The 27162-nt window shown below is 36.7% G+C and overlaps 1 protein-coding gene across 7 annotated transcripts in view; it reads left to right on the top strand.

Moving 5' to 3' along the window:
* The window catches only part of pard3bb (par-3 family cell polarity regulator beta b), a 296499-nt gene that overhangs the window by 37146 nt on the left and 232191 nt on the right, over positions 1-27162 (top strand). For all 7 annotated transcript variants that reach the window (XM_026272247.1, XM_026272250.1, XM_026272245.1 and 4 more), the window contains exon 4: positions 24014-24197. In XM_026272247.1, the coding sequence (XP_026128032.1) occupies positions 24014-24197 (184 nt within the window). The remainder of the gene's footprint in view (positions 1-24013; positions 24198-27162) is intronic.

Here is a 27162-nt window from a genome sequence, read left to right as displayed (position 1 = left end):
TCCTGATTTCTTTTGAGGGGAGGGTCTGTGGCCAGTGTATGTGGGCTTTTTTTAATCTTTTAATCTAATATTGTGAAAGCGTGCGCAGTTTACTTATGGGCCTATTTTTTTTTTTTTTTTTTTTTGGTCAAAGCTATTTATAAAATGGTATTACGAATAGATAAGATAAAAATTAGGAAATATAGGCAGCTGCAAAATTATATATACCAATTTTTTATTTTTATTTTCAAATACAATTTTGTGACAACATAGGCCTATAAACTTCTATCAATGCTATAAATTATATATTGTGTGCCTGAGTGGCTCCTGCGTGATCACGTATATTGTCCTTCACGGATATTGTCCTTATCACTGCAAGAAAAGAAAAAAACTCAACTACAAAAAAGGATTTAAGACATCTTTTGCAAATGTAAATGATTTTCTTTTATTTGTATATATACAGTAAGAACAAACTGTGCCTTTGTAAAATAAAGATAACAAACAAAATGCGCTGTCAGCCATCTTTGATTTCCTAAATTTATAGTGCAGCTAAAGAGATTAAAAAAAAGTTAATTATTGAACTGAAACATATTTAATGTAGACCTATATATTTAATTATTTTCATGTCATTTTACCCCCCCCCCCATTTTCTCCTGCTTATGCACATTCAAAACTACTGTAAACCAATGAAAAGAGAAACATTTATTTTTAATGGGTCACCCATTTATCTCTTGTAATTTAATTTAAGTCTAACTTAACATTCTAATTTTGTCATTTAATGGACAGGAAATACACATTGCAATGTTTATAAATTAGCTCAGTCAGCAGAGAGTATGGCGGTCACAACAAGCTCCAAACTTTTTAGACCCTATTCACACCTGTATTTAGCATGTTCTTAAGATCCAATAGAGGAAAACGCATCTTAACAATAGTTGTAAACAGGGTCACTAACTTGAAACTGTTTGCGGGCGTCATTCCACTGCAATTTTAAATAATACAGTTCATGAACTAATATAAGTCACGTACTATTTAAAATACTATACTATTACTATTTAAAATGCGATGCACTTTTAAAGACTCCTCCTATTAATTTCCATTGCGCTTTCTCTAGACGTTTTCAACGTAAGTATGCGTCCTGTGTGAACAGTCATTAAATCTAGAGTCTCTCTCTCTAGTGTCTTTGAAGGAGAGCACACACGCTCCTGCAGGCAGACTTTGATAAGGAGCCCCAGAACGAGCCGTGGCCTTGTCTCCCCCAAGGGCAGAAATGGAAGAAATGGAGAAAACAAAAGAATGAGTGAATAAGCGAGAGGGGCGAAAACAGAATGAAGGCAGATTCTAATAGTCCTAACTACCCAGAGGGAGTTTAAAAAGATATTAAACGTTTGAATAATACATTTGGAATACATATGAAAGGATATTAAAATGGATTTGCTATTAAGGCAGTTTCCAGGCAACATGGACCACTGGAAGAGGGGAGACGTGAAGTGAAGTGGACTGCACTCGCTGAGCGCTCTGCCCTTTTTGAAGCATGAATACTGAATGCCAGTGCTCGCTCTCTGAACAGCTGTTGGCTGTAATTTCCCTGCTCGCCTTGATACTGATCCATAATTAATGCATCTATATCCTGATTAGTACATTAAAGACTGTTGATATAAATGGATACGGAGAGTTTATTACGAGCTGTTAGTCAGCATATATTTTGAATGAGCTGTTTTAATTGGTTGTTTTAGGGTTCAGCATGTATTCATGAGCGTGAGGGCCATTAGAAAGATGGTTCATAAGATTTATAATGCTTCGCTCTGTCAGTTTTGGTTGGATCTTTATAAATATTTTACCTCAGATTGGTCATATGCTCTCTGTGTGGCTCTGAAGGGACTCATTGAGCCATCTGCAAAACAAAATGACAGCAGTTGTGTGCCACATAACCTTCCCATAACCCAAGTGTTTGCTTTGCATAAGTGTCACTAATGCCAAGAGATTTAGGGTGCATTAATGGTTCCAACACTGAGATTAGGAAACAGTGGGTTATGCGTTTTGTTTGTGACAGTACAGTTATTTTGGATGCCTGTCAAACTTGAATGATGGTACCCTTACAAAATGTATTCTTTCTTAGGGATTTGCTAAGGCAGAGCAATATGTCAGTAAACACAGACAAATTATGATAAATAATTGTGCCTGTAATTGGGGTATAATTGTTCGTAAAAAACAGTGACAATTATGTACACACTCACATTTGAATGTACTTAAAGGGGGGGGGTGAAATGCTATTTCATGCATACTGAGTTTTTTACACTGTTAAAGAGTTGGATTCCCATGCTAAACATGGACAAAGTTTCAAAAATTAAGTTGTACGTTTGAAGGAGTATTTTTGTTCCAAAAATACTCTTTCCGGTTTGTCACAAGTTTCGGAAAGTTTTTTTCGAGTATGGCTCTGTGTGAAGTTAGATGGAGCGGAATTTCCTTATATGGGTCCTAAGGGCACTTCTGCCGGAAGAGCGCGCGCTCCCGTAGAGCAGAGCACTGAGAGCACAACAGACATTTACTGATCAGAGCGAAATCGTCGCGGAATGTCACAAAAGGAGTGTGTTTTTGGTTGCCAGGGCAAGACATCCAAGAACATCAAGTAAACAACATGCGATGTTGACATCAAACTGCACTTTCCACATGTACACCTTAAAAAAAAAAAAGAAAAAAAAAAGATGACATAAAGTGGAACTGGTTTCCAAAACCGCTAAGCAAATATATACAGTTTCAATACATACTACATAGAGACGTCCTGCTGTAGTCGCTGCTGCTGCTGCTCTTGTTCAATTTCAGCCTCGGTATCTGATTTTGGATCATAAATATACGGCTGAATCTGACTGTTAGCCATGGTTTGTTTTGGATGATGTTTTTTTCCTCACGGTAATGTCACAGCTTCCAGCTCTCAACGTAAAAGCCTACTGGCGCTCGTGATTCTTTAGCTCCGCCCACACGTCACGCCTCCAGCCGCTCGTGTTTTTCCGGGAAAAAACGGTACAGACTATCTTTCTCTTATAAATATATTAAAACTAAAGACTTTTTGGAGTTATGAAGGATGCAGTACTACTATATAGGTACTCAAGATTAACAGGATATTGAGTGCAAACGAGCATTTCACCCCCCTTTAACATGGACTCTTGTGATTCACTTTTGTGTTACCAAACCTAATGCTGAAGTGGGCGAAAGGGTTACCTTCAAATGACTGTGCCAACATTTCAAATGCAGTGATATTCGCTCATATTTTTTGTGTGTAGACTGTTTCAGGCTTAAAGACCTATTTGTTTTGAAATAATGCATAATGTCTTATGTTGGTTTAATTTGGAGCTTATATTTTAAAGGGACTGTCCACTCAAAAATTAAACTTCTGTCAACATTTTCTCACCCTCATCATGTTCCAAACTTGTATGATTATCTGTCTTTTGAAATATTTTTGAAATATGCTGGTTACCAAACACACGTTTTCACTGATATCCAATGGGACCCAAAACTGTTTGGTTACCAACATTCTTTAAAATATCTTCTTTCGTGTTCCATTGAAGACAGAAAATCATACAGGTTTGGAACAACATGATGGTTAGTGAAGAATTTTACAGCATTCTTTTTTGTGTGTGTACTATCCCTTTCAATTATGTATGTGTGTATATTAAACTATGTATATTAAAATAATTGTAATTTCTTTTAAATTGTGTTCCATAATAATTAAATGTTTTGTTTTTATTTAATATCCAGACATTGCCTACTACAAAAAAAGTTGATTTTTTCCCAATATTTTGCATATTGGTAGTTTCTTATCATGACTGGCTCTGGCCAAGCCTGTTTATATTTGGCTTCAGAACAGTTCATTCAGAAATCTAAACATTTTTTAGACTGATGAAAGCAGACCATTTGTCTTTTGGCACAGCAAATAGTTTTCAAAAATGTGTGTTTTATGTCATCAGTTAGTCCTAAATCTAACTTGACATGAGGCCTTTATCTGCTTGCTTGTATGGTATAAGTGTAAAAAGAATCATTCTGTTGTTGCATGAGAATGGTCTGGTCCTTGTAGACGGCTGGATTCATTAAGCCCCAAAGACACAACAGTCATCTGACCCCAGAGGAGACACTGCACACATTCAGGGATTAGCACTGCCAAGGTCACTCCAAACAGAGTTCATGTGAACCAGCATGGACAAACAACAGAAGTTTTTATCTCACTTATTAGGTCTTCTCCAGTTTAAACACGAAAATAGTTTTGACCTATTGACCTGTTGGAGAAGTTAATCTGGCTCAATGTTATTGGTCAGGGGGCCTTAAGGGTGACTTGGTTGATTAGCATCAGGTGATACAACCTTAGTCTATTGATGGAGAGAATTCTTGGTGGTGACCTTTAGCACTCAAGTGTTTAGGCAGCCAAATCCATAACAGTATTTATATTCGTATCCCTTCATCGATAGACTAACCACCCAGTGTGCCGATCAAACAGGCGGACTTTCTTTTCATGAACATGGGAAGAGGTCTTGTTTGCCTTACTGTATTTGCACTCAAACAGCTAAGAATAAAAGGCAAAGGCTAGGTTAATGGCGTGCTGGTCTAAGAGTGGGGCCGTTAAGCGCTAATACTTCAGTGTTTGTTTATGTCTGAGCAGCCAGACTGCCTAATGCCTCTGACCCCAGCTCACCTCCATCATTCTCAATAAGGGTCCCGCATTGATGGCCTTTATGGTGCACACTTTGGTGTGAACTCTACAGAGTGTGAACTTCCATAGAGAGGATGCTGTGAAATGCCCTTAGGCTTTTCTGAGTTTGATGGCATATGAAGTGACATCATTTTTTTAAAATTGTTGTTTAGGATCGTTTATAGCCTTTTCTCACAGCAGCTAGAATAATTAAATGTATTATTTTCATGGTGGATTGTAATCCAGAAATGATTATGCGGTTATGAAACACATGTGAATGAAATTAAATTGTATTCCAGTTTTAAATGTGCTTCTGATTACAGATAGCCTGGGATTACACAAGATTTGGGTTTGAAAGAAAACCAGTTCGAAGGGAGCATAATTTGCTTTTTGGGTTAAAAGAATTTCTTAATAAGAAATTCTAATGGTAAGACAATTAGATATTGGACTGTACAGAAATTTAAATCTACACGCTAATAAATACTATAATCATAGTCAAGCAATGCTAATGTTAACATTAATAATTGGTGAATAAAGTATAAAAGTAATAATAATTTCCACTGTTTGATGTGGTATGAGCTAACCGATCTTTAGATTAAATCATAATTGGTAGCACGATTTATTGCAATGCTTTTTTCCTTAGTTGGTCAGAACAAACGTGGCAGACTTGTTACTTGTTCAGATTACAATATATCTGGTGAAAATTCTTATTAGGGTCATATATTCCAAGGCGTATGCTTGAATCTGTGATTGCGAAGTACAGTAAATATCCGCACCATACTTCTCAAAACATTAGATTCATCCATGTTTGAGCCGTGTTGGAGGACAACCCACGCAAGGAAGATAATTCCGCAAACCGCTACAATTGCATGTTTTCAAACAGAGATGGTGACAGAGTTAAAACTTACAGACTGATGCTTTAAGAAAGTGTTAATTTGAATGATTTTAGTTTATTCTAATATTTGTTACATTCAGCTGATGGATGATTATTGTAGATTAGTGTTTCTTTTGGTGTAAACACTCATCATGTGTTTGGGTTTGATTATTTTTCTTATTTAATGGATGATACAACTCCTGTTTGAAAGTTTTGGGTCAGTCAGAAATTTGTAAAGAATTTAACCATCTTTTTTTCAGCAAGGATGGATTAAATTGAATAAAAAAATTACTATAAAAATGACACAAAACTGTTAAAAAGCACAACTCTTTTCAACACTAATAATAATATAAATGTTTCTGGAGCAGCAAATAATCATATTAGAATGGTTTCTAAAGGGTCACGTGACACTGAAGACTGGGGTATGATGCTGAAAATTCTGCTTTGTCATCACTTGAATAAATTATATTTTAAAATGATATTCAAATGGTGGTCTCTACTTATTTTAACTATGTGAAATCAATAAACTGTTTGGACGCATGCTTTTAAATTTGTTATTGGTTGTTGTTTTGATAGACGAATGAGTGTGGTGATGTGAATCTGATTAGCTTTGCAGTTTCAGCTTTCACTAGGTTGACATTTTCTAAATGCATTAAATGCATTCATCTTCCTCACATCGTAGACGTATTGAGCTTATGACAGTGGGGAAATAGATGAAGTATTGGTTGAGTGTAATGCTGACGGCAGTTGGACTCACTTATTGATTGGCCTTGGAATGATCTCTTTTCCACATTAACTTATGAAACCAAACATCTAGTTGAAATGTTAAATGGAGTTCATCAATTTTGGTTGTTGTGCTGGTTGGATTCATTCTGTGGATGTATTTGGATGATGCTGAAGAAACTTGCTGTTTCTTCTTCTGGGCTTTATTTTAGCTGAAATATACAGTAAAATTATTTGAAACATAGTTGGGTAGTAAAACAAGACATGCTATACGTCACCAAAAAAAATTAAATCATAATGATAATCTACAGGGCCATGGACCAGTGTTGTTACGAATTAAAATTAAAAATTTGAAACCATGAGATCTATATAAAAAATAATAAAAAAAGAGAAAAGCCACATAAAATTACTTTTATTAATTGGAAACTGAAAATCTAAAAATAAAAGCTAAAATGTCCATATATTCAAAATATAAGTAAATACAATAATCATATAAATAACACTGAAATATAACTAGTGAAGACAAATAGTTGATTGAACTGGTGAAAAAATGTGACCTGTTACAGAACAGGACATTTACACTTACTTTACATTTTGACCTTATTTATTATTTATATAGTTATTTTCCAGAGTCTTAAAAGGCCAACAGTCTTAGTTTACACAAAAGCAGCAGCAATTGGGCTGACATTGAGAAGCACCTGAATTTTGGCAGCCATTAGGCATTTTTGGATGAATATATAAGTGCTAACAAGATGAGAGTGAGACATAAATGTTACATTGACAGAAAAAGGAATAATTTACTTATTAAGAGTGTGAATGAAGAAAGGGTGAAGGGGAAAACATTAAATGGAAAAATAGAACACTAGCATGAGCAATCAGCAAAAACAGCCCAAGGACTGCTGGAAACGACATGTCAATTACTCAACTGCTAATAAGGCTTTTTCAGCATCATAAAGCAGCCATGCTGCAATAACAAAGAGTGCTTTCCTCAGGCATTTTGCACGGGCAACCCATGAAAGAACCTCTGCTGGTGTCCTACAGGTTAGGGATCATCTCTGGCTACAGGTTAATCACACATTCCATTTTCTCCACGCCGCCCCTGTGGAAGCGACCCGGTGGAGTTGGATAGGGGCCGAATGAATGAACAAAGAAATGAAGGGGTGGAACTGGAGGAGCGGAGATATAATAGTGTGTGCGACGTGTTCGCTGTGTGGCCGTGATGTATTAGAGTGGGTTGTGTTTGTGTGAGATGGAAGAAATAAGACCTGCCGAAGCTCACTACGCCTCCTGGCTTGTGTGATTTATGAGGGGTTTACCTCCCGCTTTTATGAGTCATTATAAATAATAACAACAGCTGTAATGTACAGCAGTTAACAGTAATGCTGCATCTAGTGGACATGAATCTAACAGCCTAACAAGAGAAGAGAGACCGACATAAATATGGTATAAAGATGTGTAAAACTATTTTTGATCCTAACCCTGGCCGGGTATTGATACAGATTTCTCGATTCCGTTTCTCACTTTTCGCAGGGTTTGATTTGTTGTTGACCGATATATTACCAAGGCCGATATATCGGCTGATATTTGTCATTTTACAAATATTGGCATCGGCTGATAAGATTTTCTGCTTGGCCGATGTGTTGGACTATACATTTATACTTTTATTTTGACGGCACTGAGAGTGGCAGTGCCTGAGCACACATATCAAATAAAAAAATATTTAAGAGTGGTAAAAAAAATTCAAGGCACTTCAGTGTCTATAACTTTTAATATTTTTCAGCATTATCAAATCTGGTTGATAAAAAGTAAAGCCCAAAGGGTCTTCTTTCTAAAGACACCACAATTATGTTTGTAACACACTGAAGTAGGAAACTATTACAATTATACGTTAGGTAGAGCACTTTCAGCTGTGAGTCCCATAATGGGGGTCAGGTAAATAGGTTAAAGCCGCTTTTTTATCATGTGGAATTATTTAGAGTGATGATCCAGTCAAGATTTTTAGACATTAATCCAGGGCCTGAATTTCCTTTTTGAAAATCAATTACTTTTTAGGTCACTCTTGTGAGTTTTTTTTTTTTTTCAGGGGTGGAGGGGGAATTTGTTTTATACATTTTTCAAAAATATATATATTTATTTCACCTAAATGTTTGATCATGCACTGTATTTCTGTTTTTACAATTGTGTAATTGTTGCACAATAGCTTACACAGTGCAAGCCTGATTTTCTGAGCTGTATGTGAGGTTCACACTAGTGATGCACGGGTCCCGCTTTTATGAAATGAATTGCCCTGCAAATATACCCGCCCCAACACGACCCGTCGGTTATGAAGCGATCTATTATAATAAACTGCCCAGCTATTTCACTTCAGTACCGCTGTTTTCTTACATTATGAACATGTTTTCATTTTTAAAAATTAACATCGGGGCCCAAATTGTGCAGTTCATTTTATATTTATGATAATTTGATATATATTAAAATTGAAAACTTCTCTGTTGATACTCTTTCCAAATTTTTTTATTTTATAATGCTATCCTTTTACACAACATGCAGTTAAGAAGCTTACATTTGCACCAATAATGTGATTTATTTTCAATAATTAAAGTAAGGAATTCATGGAAGCAAGACATTTACATGATGCAAGCAAACCCCTCTACTTCTGTTTGCATGCAGTTTTCATTATTTCGTTATTCTGAATTATACAGCACAAATGATGAACTAAGTTACTGGCCTACGTTTGTCACTTATGTACTGCTTACATTTGGCACGGTGAGGAATGCTGCAGTACGTATCTAGGTTTGCCTACGTTGCACTGCTTTCTTTGGATGAAGATATGGCATTGAGACTATGCAGCGAGTTGTGTATAAAGAGATTCAGAATGAAAACCTTTGAATAAACAAAACATGGTATCCATCTACATCCGAGCACATGCACATTTTTGTGTTTACATCCCTGTTTATTGCGATTTATAATTGGGATATGCCATGTATTTTAATGTGATTATGGTTACTACGATTATGAGCTTGATTGCATTAGTTTTATCTAAGTATTACGCTTACATGAGGTAAAGTTTAATCCCAATATTGGCAAAATTCCATTATCGCATTATGAGGCTGCATGTAAACAAAGTCATTTTTATTCATAGATATATATTTTTTTTTAATAGAATATATGGATATTTGTTAGTGGTTGACTGTGTGGAGTATGTTTAAGGCTTCAGATCAGTAGTGGCTGCTGGACATTGTCAATGTGACTGGTTAATGAGTTATGTTAATTGAATCTGTTTCACCTTGATTGGATTGATAATGTGGACTGGTTGGACTTAGTTTAGCTGGGGACCCTGGTTTCAACCCATTCACTGATTAGATGCGTTTTAATGATTTCCATTTACAAGACACGGACATGTTACCAGATGGGTTAAAGAAGTTTGTTGCAAAGCACCTTTTCATAGACTTGTTTTTCTGTGCTATCTAATGAAAAGAAATGGGAATCAATGAAGGAAAGGCATTTCTGGAGATCGCAATTGTGAATGTGGCGGAAGTGCTTGATGTTGGCCTTGTGTAGAGACCGCTGTGACATGGAACCATTGATCTTCTGCTTATGGTACAATCAAATATCTGACCTGTCCATGGTGGTGCTAATGTGTATAGGCACACACACAGGACACAGTTCATAAAAATATATGATCTAACAGTCAGTCTGCACTGGCTAATTGATTGTGAAGCTTATTTGCTTTTATATCTGTACTGTAGGTTGTCTTTCCTAAGGATTCCCCATTTTAATTGCTTTGGACTTAATCTATAAGTTGCATGTTGAAAAAAATGTGTGCTCCTTAAGTCTGTTGTTTGTATATGGATCTATTCAGTGATGCAGCAAAACATAGCATAGTCGATTCTGCTGCTGGAAACACTGGTCCACTGATAATTCCATGATTTTTGGACATACCATGAAGTATTATGTAAATGGAATGGTACATGAATATGGTAATCGTTTAGTATCATGCATATTAAAGTACTTTCTGGATAAAACTGCCTAACGTGTGAAGTCTCAAGTAAATAACCTGGAAAGCATAGCCAAGAAAACAAAAGCGTGAACAAAAATTGGCAGAGCACAAATCACTTCAGTGTAACCAAAGGAAACATTATTTGGTTTACAATTGTTGAGTTTCCCCATATGGTTTTCATCTGTTTTCGATATTATTATTCCTGTTTATGAATAGAATCACCATAAATATTTTCATTGTACCCTGTTACTGCCGCAGTAACTTTGTAAGGCATCTCAGAACCCACCAATACAGCCACGTCTAAGAAATCCAAATATAACCAGCTCCATCATATTTTCTGTTTGCCTTTTATTTCAAGTAATACATTCAGGCTGCATGAAAAAGATCCCAGCGTACAGTTGAAAGCTCCCCACACAGTGATTTCTGACTGCAGGGTTTATGCAGGCGCTGTAGGATACGCAGGGATTGTTAAATGCTGTGTACAGTCAGACAGCATGGTAATTACACTGGGAATGATGTGCTTTGTCTGTCTCTGTGTGTGTATGTGTGCGCGTGGGTTTACTACAGGCTGTGCCGGTCCTGTCAAGGAGGTTCTGAGGAGAAAAGGAAACACTTTTGAATTGACAGTTAAACAAAAGCGGAATTGAGGCATTAATCGGCAGTAGGAGTGTGTGTGTGACCTCCCATCAATCACTGACAGAGAGACCGAATCAAAGGAGGTTTTACTGTAGAGCATTATGATTTCTGCAGGATCCCTTACAAGGAATACTCTAACAGTAACAGTGATTTACAGTATTGGGATGATAGGTATTGGGACACCTGCTCACCAGGTCCCTTTTTCTTAAAGGTTCTCCACTAGTTTGAACATGGATGCAGGAATTTGTTTCCATTCAGACAAAGAGCTCCAGAGTTCTTATTGTTGGGCAATCGACTCACAGTCTGTGTTCAAATTCATACCAAAATCAGTGAATGCAATGGTCACCCTCATGTAATTTCATCTTGATTTGTTCTGCAGAACCAAAAATAAAAAGAAGATTTTAAAACCTGGGTCTATTTTGTCTACATTGGAAGTCAGTTAAGTTCAAAACAAAATTGGAGCCCATTGAACAAAACATTTTGTTGCACAGAAGAGAGTCAGGAAATCCTAATGAATGTAAATTTATTTCAGTTTTAAATCTCTTTTATGATTGACTAAGTCATTTGGTTGGTAAGGCTCTACTATAGGTGTGTGTGTGTGTGTGTGTGTGTGTGTGTGATAGAGAGTGAGTGAGTGTGATTTGAGAGAGAGTAAAGTGTCATGGTTAGGATGCAGTTAACCCTTACAGGAGCTAGGTGGTGCTGTTAATCTATGCTCTGTGTTTGTGTGTGTGTGTGTGTGTTAGTTTGAACAGTGAGCTGCTTTTCCTCTTTCACTGGAATCCAACGTCTTTTATTTTCATGTAAAATGACAGTTAGAAGGGTTATTATAAAATTTTCTGACATCTGATTGGTAGTTTATACCTGATTTATCAGATATGAAAACAAATATATGTATAAATACAATACAATTTTCAGATGTTTCATATGTCAGGCTTTACAGGGTTCATTTTTTTTTCTTTTATCTCGGTTTAATTCATTTCAAATAAGCAATTTGTATTTTGATTTGATTTCTCAGAAAAGTCAAAGAAGTGTAAACCCTTTGTATTGTATTTTGTGATGCAGCTGCCACAGATATTATTCATTTCAGCTTATGTTTGCCACTTGTTATAGACACAAAAGATAGAAAATGATGGGAACAAAGATGGGTGGAATTAAGCTTGGAGAATTTGGAGTCTTACTGCTTACGTGCTTTAAAAATCATGTTGAATCTCATGTGGTAACTGCTAGGCCACCATGGCTTATGTGGCGTGACAGTTTAGCCTAGGCAAGCAAACATATAGCTCACTTTCTTTGGGACGGTGTCTGTACTCAGGTCTCCCTTATACAATACTTTTGAGCGTATAGTTCACGTACCCCAAAATTGATTAGTGTGTGTTGGCTTGTGTGGGTTTGATGGATGTGTTTTCTTTAGTAGATGAGAAGCAGACAGTCCAGTGTCAGTAAACATGATGCAGTCTGGTTGTGCTGGTCGAGTATTACAAAGTTAAGATAAGAAGATTTCATAATAAACACATCCACAAGATTTCCTGTTCTTCTTGAAATTATAACAAACATGAAGATAAACACGCAGGCTTATTTTTCAGTTCTGATGACTAGCCTAACATCTGATTTGTGAGAAGCGCACATATTAAAGCATGTTGTACATTAAACCTAGAGCGTTATTGTTTGGTATTGTATTGTGAGAAGGATAATTTAGTTTTTGACTACCTTGGTGTCCATTGTTTAGCCACCAAAAATTTATTTACTGGATGTAAATATTTGCTGCAGATATAATATTGGAATAATATTTTGCACTGTGTTGTAGATAGTTCAGCAGAAAAATATATTTTGATGATATTGAAATGTTGTTAACATTCACAATTGGGCGAATGCAACAGGTTTTTATTAAATTTTTTGTTCAAAAGTTGTATTGTTGTGTACCTGTGTGTCAATAGTTCAGCAGATCAAACAAGTATTTTTACAAATTTAGTGATATTTTATACCACTGCATTGATTTTTTTTTTTTGAATTTTTTTTGTATATTGTATGCTGAAACAATAAAATATATATTTCCAAAATGTTGTACAGTTGAGTGCCTTAACCTCTGATAATTTTGCAGACAAAACATTGAGATTGTTGTGTACCTGACTGGCAGTAGTTCAGCAGACAAAGCAATTTGTAGTATATATTAGCAATAAAGGTATTTTAATATATATATATATATATATATATATATATATATATATATATATATATATATATATATATATATATATATATATATATATATAAAAAAAAAAGAAGAGGACAAGAAGTGTACAATGTTATTGTTGCAAGTGTTTGCATTTGTTATCATTTTGTCCTGAAGCACTTTACTTGTGAACTTTTCTCTTTTAAATTGATGTGGAGAAAATGAGCCTAAACATGTTATCTGACTGGAAGGCAGGTGCATTTATCTCAGTTAAGTACTTTCCTGTTTTTTTCTTGTCTTGCTGGACCTCTTTTGAATCAGATACTGGCTTCTTCAGTAATGAAGTAGTCACTCCCTATGCTGACTCCACAAAAGCCTGAAGCAGCCTGATTCATGACTGTTTTATGCTAACTCTGACTGCCTCCATCTAGCACTAAAAAACAGAGCAGCATATTTAAGAGTCTGCACTAGCCACCTGCATGACACTACATTTAGTTGATTAACATTCTATTGATTGGGAAGGGGGCATGAATCAGCAATAACCAGTTTTGATTAGTAGGAGGATGAAGTGTACACGCGTTTTATTGATGTTTGTGGGTGCAGGCCATAGGCGAACTGCTTTCTTATAAATGGGTCTTTCTATGCCTCAGTCATGAATGTTCTGAGGGGGCATCTTATTTTTTCTTTCTCATTTTTAGCAGCATCTCATTTCTTTTTTCCCCTCCTTCCAGCTCTTTTTATGTTTTTCTTTTATCATTTTTATATTTTACTCACTGGCTTTGTTCCAAATGTAGTAAACTGCCTGCATATGCAGCATTTAATAGTTCATTAATAGTTAAACCAAAATGTTTTAAATTTCGGAACACAGTTTAAGATATTTTAGATTTAGTCTGAGAGTTCTCAGTCCCTCCATTGAAGCTGTGTGTACGGTCTACTGTCAATGTCCAGAAGGTAAGAAAAACATCATCAAAGTAGTCCATGTGACATCAGAGGGCAAAATTAGCAAAAACTATGACTTTATTCATCATTGTCTTCTCTTTCGTGTCTGTTGTGAGAGAGTTCAAAACAAAGCAGTTTGTCACATATCCGGTTCGTGAACGAATCATTCGATGTAACCGGATCTTTTTGAACTTTTGTTCACCAAATCTCTCTTCACATCAGTTCAGTCAGTGTACTGTTTGAGTAAATGAATTACTCCGGGATATTGGTTTGTTTTAACTCCTAGGTAGTGTCAGCCACATTAAAAAAAGTTAACACCTCAAGTAATTTGTGGATTTTTGCTTATTGGAGACGTGAACCGTTTAAAACAATTCAGTTCGATTTGGTGAACTGGTTCAAAAAGATCCGGTTACATCGAATGATTCGTTCGCGAACCGGATATGACAAACTGCTTTGATTTGAACTCTCTCACAACAGACACGGAAGAGAAGACAACGCTGAATAAAGTCGTAGTTTTTGCTATTTTTGGACCAAAATGTATTTTTGATGCTTCAAAAAATTCTAACTGACCCTCTGATGTCACATGGACTACTTTGATGATGTTTTTCTTACCTTTCTGGACATGGACAGTATACCGCACACACAGTTTCAATCGAGGGACAGAGAGCTCTCGGACTAAATCTAAAATAACTTAAACTGTGTTCCGAAGATAAAAGGAGGTCTTACTGGTTTGGAACAACATGAGGGTGAGTTATTAATGACATAATTATGATTTTTGGCTGAACTATCCTTGAAGTATTTTGTTGTTAGCACAGCATGCTAACACCAGATTGTGTGCTTTTTGTGAAAGGGCACACTTTGTGTGGCTCTCACAGTTGCTGCTTAGTGTTCAAAATAAATGAAGTTACGTTTGAGTTGGGATGTTGCTATAGAAGGCAGGTTTCTATAGACAGCAAGGCAGCTCACTAGAGCTCATGTCTCTGTGTCTGTCTTAGGTCTGCAGGATGTATTGTTGTCCAGCATGCTGTGCCAGGCTGCTGTGTTCAGAACACTTTGCTGCATGTGTTAAACACATTAAGACAGATGTGTTTACAACACTCTGGGGTACGGGGTTCAATGAGAAGGACCTTTGCCACACTGCATAACACTGCAGCTTTAAAGCCCAAGAGAGGGAGCATGGGATGGCAGTTTAGAGGTGGAGTGACAACTAACCCTGTCTATACCGTAAATGAGCTTTATGTTGATTGCTTGCATTATATTCAGCAAAGATGTCTACACTGTAGTAGTTCCTCTAGTGGTGGCCTTCAATTGATGGACGCCCCGTTTCTGTTACTGACACAGCAATTCCTCCCACATTATTTTCTCTGCCAGTCTGAAGTAAAATTATTTTACTTATGAAAGCCATATGTCAGCCAATAGACGGTTACATCGGGCCCACACGCCTGGCTCTAAGGTAACTTCCGGTCTGTGTTGTGTATATCGGTCTGGCTGCGATTTGATTTGATTTGCCTTTATTGTCTCCTGACGGAGAAATTTGTTTTGGGCATTCGGGATAACAGATACACACAATATACATATAACACAACATACTTCCCCTACACATAATTTACCACCAACCCACACCCCTTATTTGTTCTTATTCAATATTTTAATAGAAAGTGGTACAAATGAAAATTTATACCTATTCAGTCTACAGTTTGGTAACCTGTACCTTCTACCTGAGGGCATCATCTCATACTCACTGTAAAGGACATGATTCGGATCATTAGTCATTTTTAAACTTTGTTTCCTCACCGCCTCCTCAAAAAGCTCATTAAGAGTGGTTGGTGGCACTCGTCCAATTATTTTTCCCGCTCTTTTAATCAATGTTTGGAGCTGTGATTTTAATTTAACTGACAGGTTACCAAACCAAGCTACCATACCATATCGGACAATAGACTCAATTGCTGCCTTATAAAATAGTAACATAATATCCTTGTCAACACCATGAACTCTTAGTTTCCTTAAGAAATGTAGAGGCTGACATATTCTTGAGGAAACATACTCCACTTGATTTGACCACTGTAACTGTTTGTCTAATTGAATCCCTAAATATTTATATGTTGGTACCTTCTACAAACGCAGTTAAAGTCAAGGTGATGAGCTGACTGAAGTTAAGCTCAGGTGGTTGTGCTGTGGGATGTGTTTCCCATACATTTATTTATTTTTGGAGACTCGCCACGATTTTAAACCTGAGTAACGCTTGTACTGCACGTTTAATAATAATAATAATTCCTTACATTTATATGTTTAAATATCAAAACGAGGCACGGGTGTTTTTGTATCACTATTTCTGAAAGAAGACTTGCATGTTATATGCCTGATAACGCAGCGTTTATGAGCGTAGCTCTGCTTTGTTTACAGCTGTTACTGGGGAAACCTCTATTTCTCGCTCTTTATGCATCTCCTGCTCGGAAATAATTTGGATTTTCATTTAGTGCACCTGATTTACGCAGCAAACATATTTTGTTTGTTATAAAAAAATAGGTCAGGGTTAGTAAAAATTATTTGTAAGAAAATGTTTTTTTATTCAGCAAGGATGCATTAAATTGATCAAAAGAGACATTGAATACATTTAGAATGTTACAAACGTTTCCATTTAAAATAATGTTCTTTTGAACTTTGTATTCATCTAATAATCCTGGAATCCTGGAAACAAATCATTGTTCACTCAAAAATATTAAGCAGTACAACTGTTGTCAGCTTATAAGTGATTCTCAAGCAGTAAATTAGAATGATTTCTGAAGGATCAAGTCACACTGAAGACTGGAGAAATGGCTCTGAAAATTCAATGATGTGTATTTGGTTATTTTGGATCAAATATATGCAATGCAAATAAATGCAGTCTGTTATATCTAAGCCTGGTTCTGGTTAGACATGCTAATTAAAATATTTTTTTGTTCATAACAAGTAAGTAGGTATAGAGAAGTACCGTAATATGTTTTGTTTGGCTTTGCTTTTTTTTTGAACAGCCTATTCCAGGTAATCTTTTTATATCAGTGGATTCTTTTGAATGTAACAGTGGCAGACCAATTATTTACCACATTTTATTCTATATTTCTGAGGTCTTTATTGTACAACTTCATTCCTTCTAATGTAGATCATCTTGACATGACACTGCTCATGTCCTGTGTTGAGAGATAAATAAATGTTGATAGGAGAGACTTCTAGCTCTCTCTTAAAAACGTCTTTAATACTTTCTCAAAGCATGCAGGGTGCGAGATTATAATTTTCTTTTACAGGGGTATAATGGTTTGTTTTATTAAGACTTAGTCTTGGAGGCAGAGGAGAGCAGATGATCTATCGGACTTGTCATTCTAACAGCTTTCATATCCTCACAAAGGCTAATTTAGGTGCTGTCCATCTGATACAGACACAGCCCACATTAAAGCACGCACAGATGAATCTTTCAGTATCAGTCAGTAACCCATATATTGTGACATTGATAACTACTTTGTGTTTCAGAGCCATTTCTGATGTAATTAATCTGCTTGAATCCATTAGATAAGTTTGAAGTTCCTCTGCGGTGTTGCAAGCCATCACTAACAGACCTTCTTGGAGGGAGGAAGCAGCCCGCCATTTTCCTCTTCCTTCTAATTGTCTCCTTCCACTAATAGAGTCGGTTTTATTATTGTGCTTGACAGGTTCTGATTCCACTGTCAGATGTAATTTACCATCGATCTCACACCTTTTACACACCTGTGTGAGAGTGCTCTCTTGTGTGTGTTGTGTGTGCTTTCTTCCATCCCCGGTCCATGTGACCGTGTGTCTGTAACCATGTACTTTCAGTTTCAAACTGTCATATATCTGTAATTAACGCCTCTAGACTGGTACAGAAATAACAGTCGTCGGTGTTCAGAAAGCAACTGTGCCACTCGAACTCCCACTGAATGAGATATCAATGAACTAGCAGATAATCCATATTCAAAGCTCTCGCAATTTGGGCTGAGAGTATGAACAGCTCTGTAAAAATCAACATTATGTTGTTTAAATTGTAGTATGACAAGTAAAATGCCAGTGTCTGGTTTATTGTGAGGACTTAGACTATCTAAAGACAGAGTAAGAGGAGGCTCTTTACTCTGTCGAGTTGTTCCACTTGAAAACAGACTATTGATCCAATTTTGGAGTCTGAATGCTTCAGTATTGGTTCCTCATGAGTCGTGAAGCCCGGAGGTTGTCAGGGATGGCGTGCACTTGTGGGAGTGTGTGATTCTTGCTTGGTAAAGTGAACTAGACCGGGTCCAGTGGGCGCATGATTGGGTAATCGAGCTGATGGATTTAACTCATTTGGCTAAAGTAAGTTTGGACACATTTGTTCTCCTCGTAGAGAGGTAGTGCTGTGATTAAATAGGAAGGGGTAAAATAAGTGGCAGTATTGAGTTGGCTCCTGCTCCAGGCCTGTTCCTTGGCCCACGTGTCTTAATTTCCTTAGGTTTGCTTAGAGTTTATCCAATTAGGCCTCAAGAAATGAGATGACTAAAGCTTTTTTCATTTCAGGCATGGTTTATTAGGACTATTAGCTATGTGGAGTTAAGAGTTAAAACAACAGCTTAGAAAATTTGCGTTGAGGCTGCTAATTGTCTCTTGTGCTCAGTCATGTAGCACTTTGGTGCTCAAGCAAGTGATGTACTGTAGGTTTATAATGTTATTCCTCTCATTTCTGTTTGTAATGATTCTAGGAAAGCTTGTCAATCTAAATAACGCCAACATCTACCATGGAGTTACTATAGTAACACTCGAATTTCGCTATATTTTTACTTGCCATAAAAAACCAACAATGAAGAGGATGAAGAGGATGCGGCAATGTCCATTCGTTGGAAAAGGCGGAGTAAGTTCTTCGGCTCAGCGATGATTAAAGAGAGTCTAGCCGAGACGAGTGGGAACAGTTTTCGCTGGAGCCATGTATTCCACCAGACGAGGATCCCATTCAGTGGTGGAAAGAAAACACAAAACTTCACTTAGACTGTTATTTGTGTGTCCCGGCAACGTCTGCCGTCAGATCGCGTTTTCTCTGAAGCCGGCATTATAATTAACAGACTAAGGAGCTGATTATGTTGACATGCTTGTCGTCCTTATCAAGAACATGTAAAACAATAGAAAAAAACAATAAATGTTACTGAAAAATAACGTCCCTCTAATTAAACTCGAAATTCGAATATTCGTTTTTTTATGAGCTCGAATATTCGAATGTGATATTTGCGGAAACCGCCCATCCCGATTCCCTAGTATTAAGTGTATTAAATGAGTAAGCTAAGGCAATATAATTTTATGGAATTAATTTTTTTTGTGATTTAAGCAATAGCATTTGTGCATTTATATTTAAACTACCGTATTTTTCGGACTATGAGTGGCACCTAAGTATAAGTCGCATCAGTCCAAAAATACTTCACGACGAGGAAACAAACATATAAGTCGCATTTATTTAGAACCAAGAACCAAAAGAAAACATTACTGTCTACCCTCTCGTGGCTATAGACGGTAATGTTTTCTCTTGGTTCATTTCTCTTGGTTCATGTCAAATTAATTTTGATAAATAAGTCACACCTGACTATAAGTCGCAGGACCAGCCAAACTATGAAAAGAAGTGCGACTTATAGTCCGGAAAATACGGTACTGTTTTTTTTTTTTTTTACACACATTGCTAGAAACCATATCGTTTTGGATAATGAACATGAATTTTCATCTGCATTCCAACTCAAGCTTCTGCTACTGTCAACTGAAACTACAGACAAATGTGCATTTCCTGTCAGTTGAAAATCTAATCTCTGATTGCTTGTCAAAGTGCTGTAGTAGCACACCTCTTAAGTTGATTTGAGATATTGATGTTTATAGCACAAACCGTGTCAGTCTATTTATCTTTAATCTTTAACACTAATATAGTGCAGATTTATAGAATTGTGTTTGTTATTATGATGTGAATTTTTGCGTTTTGTGTTTTTTCGTGTGTGTTTTGGTGGTAGCGGATGGTGGTGTTAAAGATGAAACTGAATTGAATCCTGTCTGCTTTCATATATGGGCAACTCTTACACGTTTCCCTTCGGATGCTGGCCCAGCCAGTTTTATTGGAGGGTCGACATTCTGCTAGGAATAAATGAGACATCACACAGAGCCAAATAGGAAGGGAGACAGAGAGAGAGCAGGAAAGCGAAATATTAGCTCTCTCTTTTCTGCTTCCTTCTCTCTCTCTCTCTCTCTTTTCTCCCAGGGTGAGCAGATTGATGACATTTCTAAAGCTCCATGCTCTCTCCACCCTCTGGTACCGAGGAAGTGCTCCTCTTCTCTCCTGCCTCTGTGAATAAATCAAAACCCTTCCTCACTGATCATGACCCAGCCCTTCTGCAGTGTGTGTGTGTGTGTGTGTGTGTGTGTGTGTGTGTGTGTGTGTGTGTGGAGAGGTCCTGTCCATGAAGATCTGTCAGGAATATCAGTGGGCCTAATCAGAAATAAGGGTTTTGGTCTTGGGAAAGGAATGATAGCAATCAGTGATGGATGGATGGATGAATGGATAGATGAGGAGGTATTGGTTGAGGGCAAGGGAGGATTGCGTTGAGGGTAATGCTGCGTGCCATTAAAAGTTTGGAAGTGAGAGATTCCTACTTGATGGCTCTGTTCCAAAACCTAGTGAGCTGCCTTGCTGTTTACTGCCTACATAGGCAGCATCCTAATTGAAATGGATGCCAAAAGGGACAAATAGGTGTACATAAGATGCAACTCCACAAATGATTAATACATGGCTAGGCCTGTCACGATAACAACTTTTTGTTGTTCGATATATATTGCCCCAGAAATAATTGCGATAAGCAATAATATTAAGACCATTTTATGTCACTAAATATATAATCATAATGTAAGAGCATAATAATGCAAGGAGGCCTACACACTTCCAAATGACAACAATTTGTAAGAATATTTCCATCATGGAAATGAAGTATCAAAATACTAGATACCTTAAAAACCGGAATAAATAGTAAATAAAAATGTTCTAACAAAAAGTGCAAAGTAACAAGTAGAAAAAAAGAAAAATGCACAAAGAACTTGAATGGAGATTTTTCCATCTACGGATTTTACCCTGACCTTCTTTTCTCTGTAAATTAAGGGTGCACACTATTGCTGAAAAAACACAATCACTACTCAGCAGTCAGATGTCCATATGCACAAAGGCACAGATCCATAAACAAGACCATATCTGCAGATGAAACTTTTTTTGAAGAAGCAATTTTTTTTTATAAATTTGAAGTAGCACCTCATGACTTTACCATGTTACGTACAAGAAGATGCAAAAGACACAGGCGCAATTGGAATGTACAAAACATGGTGACATTAATTTTTAAGTAAATATAATGGGCAGTATATTGCGTCACCAAAAATTATTGATGTCATGTACATATATTGCACGATAAGTCGATATATTGATTATTGCGACAGGCCTATACATGGCTTGCTAAGGTAACAATGTGATACTCTAAGAACCAGAAAAATACATTTTGTAATTCAAATTAAGGTACTGTTAAAGGGATGGTTCCCAAAAATGGGTTTATTAGGATTCAAATCCCTAATATAGTCGTTATTTTTGTTTTCTTTGCGCACAATACGTTTCTGAGCAGTTTCAGCTGAACGAAACTCGAATTGATTGATCTTAAAAGATATCAGTGCCTTTGTTTTGTCTCAAGATGGACAGTAAGGTGTCCCCCCCCCCCTCTCTCTAAGGGATCTCTGCAATTATTACTTAAATGTCTTAATTGAACTATGGCCTAATCCTGGCTTACTCTAAGCCCTGTCTGTGAAACCATGTCACAGAGTTTAATAATTAAGTTCATCAAGGATGATGTGTTTTTTATGATGGGGCATTACTATTCAAAGATTTTTTTTATTTTTTTTTATTTTTTTTTTTAGATTTTTTTTATCAAAAAATAAATAAAAATATTTTATGTTCATGTATGCATTTATTTGGTTAATATTTTAATATTAACATAACATTTTTAAAACATTATTAAAATGAAATAACTACTTAAATAATAACTCTCTCTCCCTCTCTCTCTCTCTCTCTATATATATATATGTATGTGTGTGTGTGTGTGTGTGTGTGATTTATTCCTGTGATGGGAATCTGAATATTTTAGCAGCTATTACTTCAGTCTTCAGTGTCAAATGATCCTTCAGAAATCATTCTAATATGCTGACTTGGTGCACAAGAATAATGACAGTTAAATAACCCCAGTCTCATAAGGATGGAGATGAATAATAAAAATGCTTCAAAATGCTGTATCATAGTCGGTAAAGAGATATATTGTATCCTGAATACAACACTATCTTAAGACACACACACACACACTTTCCTGAATGTCACAGTGTGTATTGTTTATTTATGTGTTTACTCTCCTGCTGCCTCTCTCAGGCAGGAAGCTTCTGGTTTTACCAGCAAACTCCTCTTTCCGTCCCTGACTGCATTCATTCACTGCATTCACTCTTATATACATACTGTATGCTCTACATGCACAGATGCACACGTGAGGAGGCCGCTAGAACAGCAGTGCAGCAGAAGTCTAAGTGCAGTGTCAGTGACTCTGTGAATAGGGACAGATGCATGTATTTAACTGTGCTGATGAGGCCGGCAGGCTTCACACACACAAAGTGAAGTGAATGGATGTCATCGCATACTGAGATCAACACATTACACACTAGCCATGCTGGGCTCTTTAGAGGTCCTCTATAGCGTCCTGATCCATAAGGTAATGAACTGAAGGCCAGTGTGAATCATTTGATTTCATTATATGTAAAATTGGTATAAAACATTTTGCAGTGTTGCCCAATCTCTAAAATGTTTCATTCCAAATATAGTGCGTTATTTTATAACCATGATGCACTCTTGTTTACAATGTAAAACTGACACTTGCTGACAAGACTGTTCCAATGTGAAAATGTTTTTGATAGAATTCTATTATACTGACAAGACTGCATTTACTTGATCAAAAATAAAGTAAAACGTTAATATTCAGAAATATTAATGCAATTGAAAATAGCTGTTTTCAATTTTAATTCATTTTCATTTTTTATTAACTTTAAAAAAAATCATCAGTCTGTTTATAAAATGTGTTTTTCACTATAATGAGAAAAATATGCAGATTGGTAATGAGTAAATAATCTGTAGACATTAACTTAAAGTTAATGGCGAGTGTTTTATTTTTCTTCACTGAGTGATTTCCTGAGAACATTAGTGTTGAAGGACTGTAGGCAGACAAAATGATCATTTGGTCAATGGTTCAAATATTAGGTTTGCTACTTTAGGGGCGAAAGAATACCAATCACTCCCTCATTTTCATGTACTGCTGTATGTGGAGTATAGGCAGAAGTGTGATTGAGTAGACAAATGAGAAACCTGGATACAGCCCTTGTGTGATGCTTGTAGAGTTGTCTTCAATCAGCAGTTATGGTGATTATGTATCACCCAGATGATTACCCAGAGGATATTCTAAATGGTAGTTTTCAAAATGTCTAATATGATTACGCTACGTGTTTACATGTGTTGGATGTGTGTATTTCTGTCATTGGTCATGCATTGTGATTTGGTCAGTTTTTCTTAATTCTATGTGTCAGTCTGTGCTACTTTATTTGTATTTTTTTTAAAATGAAAACTTATCTTGATTGCATCATTCTCAGTGCTTCATGGTATTAGCTGGGTGATTTGCTTGTTATGATTCTCTGTTTTTGCAAAATAATGTACAATATAGTTTTTTTTTTTCACCAAGGATTAAGCCGTTAAGCATAGTTTTTCGAAAAATTAAGCTGGAGTAATGTGCACTGATTACAAAAACCAACAATTAACAAATTAGCAACTCAATTCCCCTATGTTTTTCCCCTTTTGAAATCCGAATCTTGCATTCTGTTCCTCTATGAGCATCTCTTTATCTGTACATTTCAACTGTATCTGACCAGTCTGCTCTAAATTGTACTGCTCTGCTGTTTGTCCCACAGCTGATCGCTGTATACGAGGAACAGGAGGCCCAGCAGAGGGGCGCCATGAGTCCCGGGAATGGAACAGGGACAAGAAGCAGCCAAAATGGACAGTCCAGCCCAGAACCTTATGACTCTGAACTCGCCTGCTTTCAGCCAATCAAGGGAGGAGAGATCGAAGTCAACTCCACTGCTCTCAAATCCAGTATGTATCCAGTAGAAAAGATGAGAACAATCTGTAAAAAAGGATTGGTACTGTATCCGCGTTAGAGAAACAGAGCTGTGATCAAACATAAGCTTTTCTGAGTTAATGATGAGTGAAATAATTTACTGCCACTATGAAAGATATTATTATATGCCATGATCAGGCCGTTTTAAGCTTGAAATGCTTTGATTCACTCATGTAGCTGTGAACAAATGAACACCATTCTTACTGCATCACGGTACTCTTTCATATTTAACTATCACTTTTAATATACCACTCACCTCAATCAACCTCTTTCTCATATCTTTAAACCGTAATAATATCTGCCTGAAGAATTTCACCATCAGAGAAAAAGCAGTTGATGCTGAGAAGTACAAAACTTTTTATATTCAGACCTCTGGCTTTTTTTTTTTTTCATATATTTGGGACATATTCTCTTAGTTTGGACAGGTCTGGAAAACGTCAGTCGTTTCAGTCCTGTACTACTGCTCCTCAGGGAACCATGTGTTTTTCATCTGGGCAGGTTTCACCTCTGCCTGATGTCATGCACACTTCCAATACAGAAAACACACACCTATTCCTTTCTAAATGTCACCGTGTGTGTGTGTAATTTAGAACAAGTTTACACTCTGAAATGAAACCCTCAGTGAAATAAGCCGGGGAATCGTGTGCATGTATGTTCGCTTGTGAGAGTTTCTTTGTGTCTCCTTGTAAATCTGCCCCTTTGTGATTTAAGTTTCATTGCAAAAGTAGACATGGGGCTTGCAGAGTTCAGCGTGCTGAAAAAGTGGCTTTTTTTTTTCACGATCCAGGCATTCCTGGGAAGTGCTCGAGTTTCCTCGTCTCTACTTCAAGGTAGAGGTGTCAGTTGACTGAGTGATATTTTCCTCTTTCATTCTCCACGGCTGTAAATATGCCATTTGTCACGTCGACAGGGTCTGACATACATCTGTATCTGGATCATTTGTAAAGAAGAGAGATCACACGTGTCTCTGCATATACAGACATGATGTTTGAGTGGGGAAAGAGAGTGGTAGGAGAGCGTTTCAAATTGTAACTCAAAGGTGTTCACGCATGGCGTATGAACATAAACCGGTCCATGCCCTCTGTCTGGCAAAACTATGGGGTCTCTAGGTGTGTTTTAACACCTGACATTAACATGCGTTTTCAGTAGAGTCCTTCAGTGATTATGTATTTTTGTTGGCCAACCTGGACGTTAGCATCACTTAGGTTACCTCAATAAAATCCCATTTGGATTTGATTTCATTGGCTTTGAGGTTATTGCAAGAAATAGCCCCCAAAAAGTTTGATTATTACAGGTTTTGTTCACCCTCAAAATCTTCACAAATGAGCACAACAATGAATTTTGAAGCTTAAGTACAATTGCCAAAAAGAAAAAAAATCTAAACAGAAAGTTGGGTATAATTTGAATGGGCTATTCTTTTTTATTTCTACAACAGTTAAGCATGTAAAAGTCTTGAGTTGATTTTAAGCGTTCCATTTGCGTTTGGAAGCTTTTGCTGTGAACCCACATCATGCAGTGGATGCAAAGGATCTCTCCATACAAGAGAAACAAAACAAATCCATCAGAGAGATAGCAGGAATATTAGAAGTGGTCAAATCCACAGTTTGGTACATTCTGAGAAAAAAAAGAACGCAATGGTGAGCGCAGCCACATAAAAAGACAACAGTGGTGGATGGTCAGACGATCCTCTCCATGGTAAAGAAAACCCTTTCACAGGATTCTACCAAGAGAAGAACAGTCTCCAGGAGGTAGTCATGACACTGTCAAAGTCTAAAATCAAGAGAAGAAACTTCATGAGAGAAAATACAGAGGGTTCACCACAAGGTGCAAACAAGGCCACATTAAACTTTGCCAAAAAAAAAAAAAAAAAAAAATCAAAAAAGCCAGACCACTTCTCGAAAAGGATTCTTTGGAATGCTGAAATTTATGATTAACCTGTACCAGAATGACAGGATGAAAAAAAGTATGGAGATGGCTCATGATCCAAAGCATACATCATCTGTGAAACATAGTGGAGTAGTGTGATGGCATGAGCATGGCTTCCAGTGGCACTGGATTACTGGTGTTTAGTGATAACAGAGGACAGAAGCAGTCGTATTAATTCTGAAGTGTATAGGGATATTCTCTCTGCCCAGATTCAGTCAAATGGAGCAAAGTTGATTGGGTGGTGCTTCATAGTACAAATGGATGATTACCCAAAATATGCAGCAAAAACAACCCAATAATTCTTGAAGGTAAAAAAGTGGAATATTTTGCAATGCCAGTCTCGTGATTTGGGTTTTCTAGCTGAATACCACACTAAAGGCAGAAAGACCCACAAACAAAACAAAAGACACTAGGTCAGTCCTACATACAGCACCATTATTTCTGTTCTGGTGGCATTCAGAACCAGCATTATGGAAATTTTGTTAGTGCCAAAATATTTGTGTACCTGACTGTATATAGGCCTGTATAACAATTTCAACAGATACCAAAGCAGAAACATCTAGAGTTACTAATATAGATTATTATTCTATATTATTTTTTAAAGTGATAGTTCACACAAAAATGAAAAATCATACATCATACACTCTCCCTCAAATTGCTTCAAACCTTGAATTACCAAAAAAGTTATAAAAATTATTCAGTCAAGATCACGGAGTGATTTTCTTATTCTTTTGTTCTTTGAATAACATTGATGGCACAGCCAGCAGCAGGAATATTAGACTGCTGTCACTTTAAGACCTCATGCACAGATACAATTTTCTTGATCATTGCCAACATCACCACCATTTTATCAACATTTTTTTTACCACCAGCTTTCAACAAAACCTTCAGTCTTTATTTTAAAATGGTTTACCTGAAAGTTTGAGTTAGAATAGTTTGTAAGATTGTGATAAATACGAGGCTCTCAGGGAACCTGTGTAGTCCCATTTAGACCAGTAAAGTCTCTTAAAAAAA

The sequence above is a fragment of the Carassius auratus genome, chromosome 9 (genome assembly GCF_003368295.1).
Source record: "Carassius auratus strain Wakin chromosome 9, ASM336829v1, whole genome shotgun sequence".
NCBI classification, from domain to species: Eukaryota; Metazoa; Chordata; class Actinopteri; order Cypriniformes; family Cyprinidae; genus Carassius; species Carassius auratus.
The sequence above is the reverse complement of the archived record's forward strand: the minus strand, read 5'-3'. Positions and strand labels throughout refer to the sequence as shown.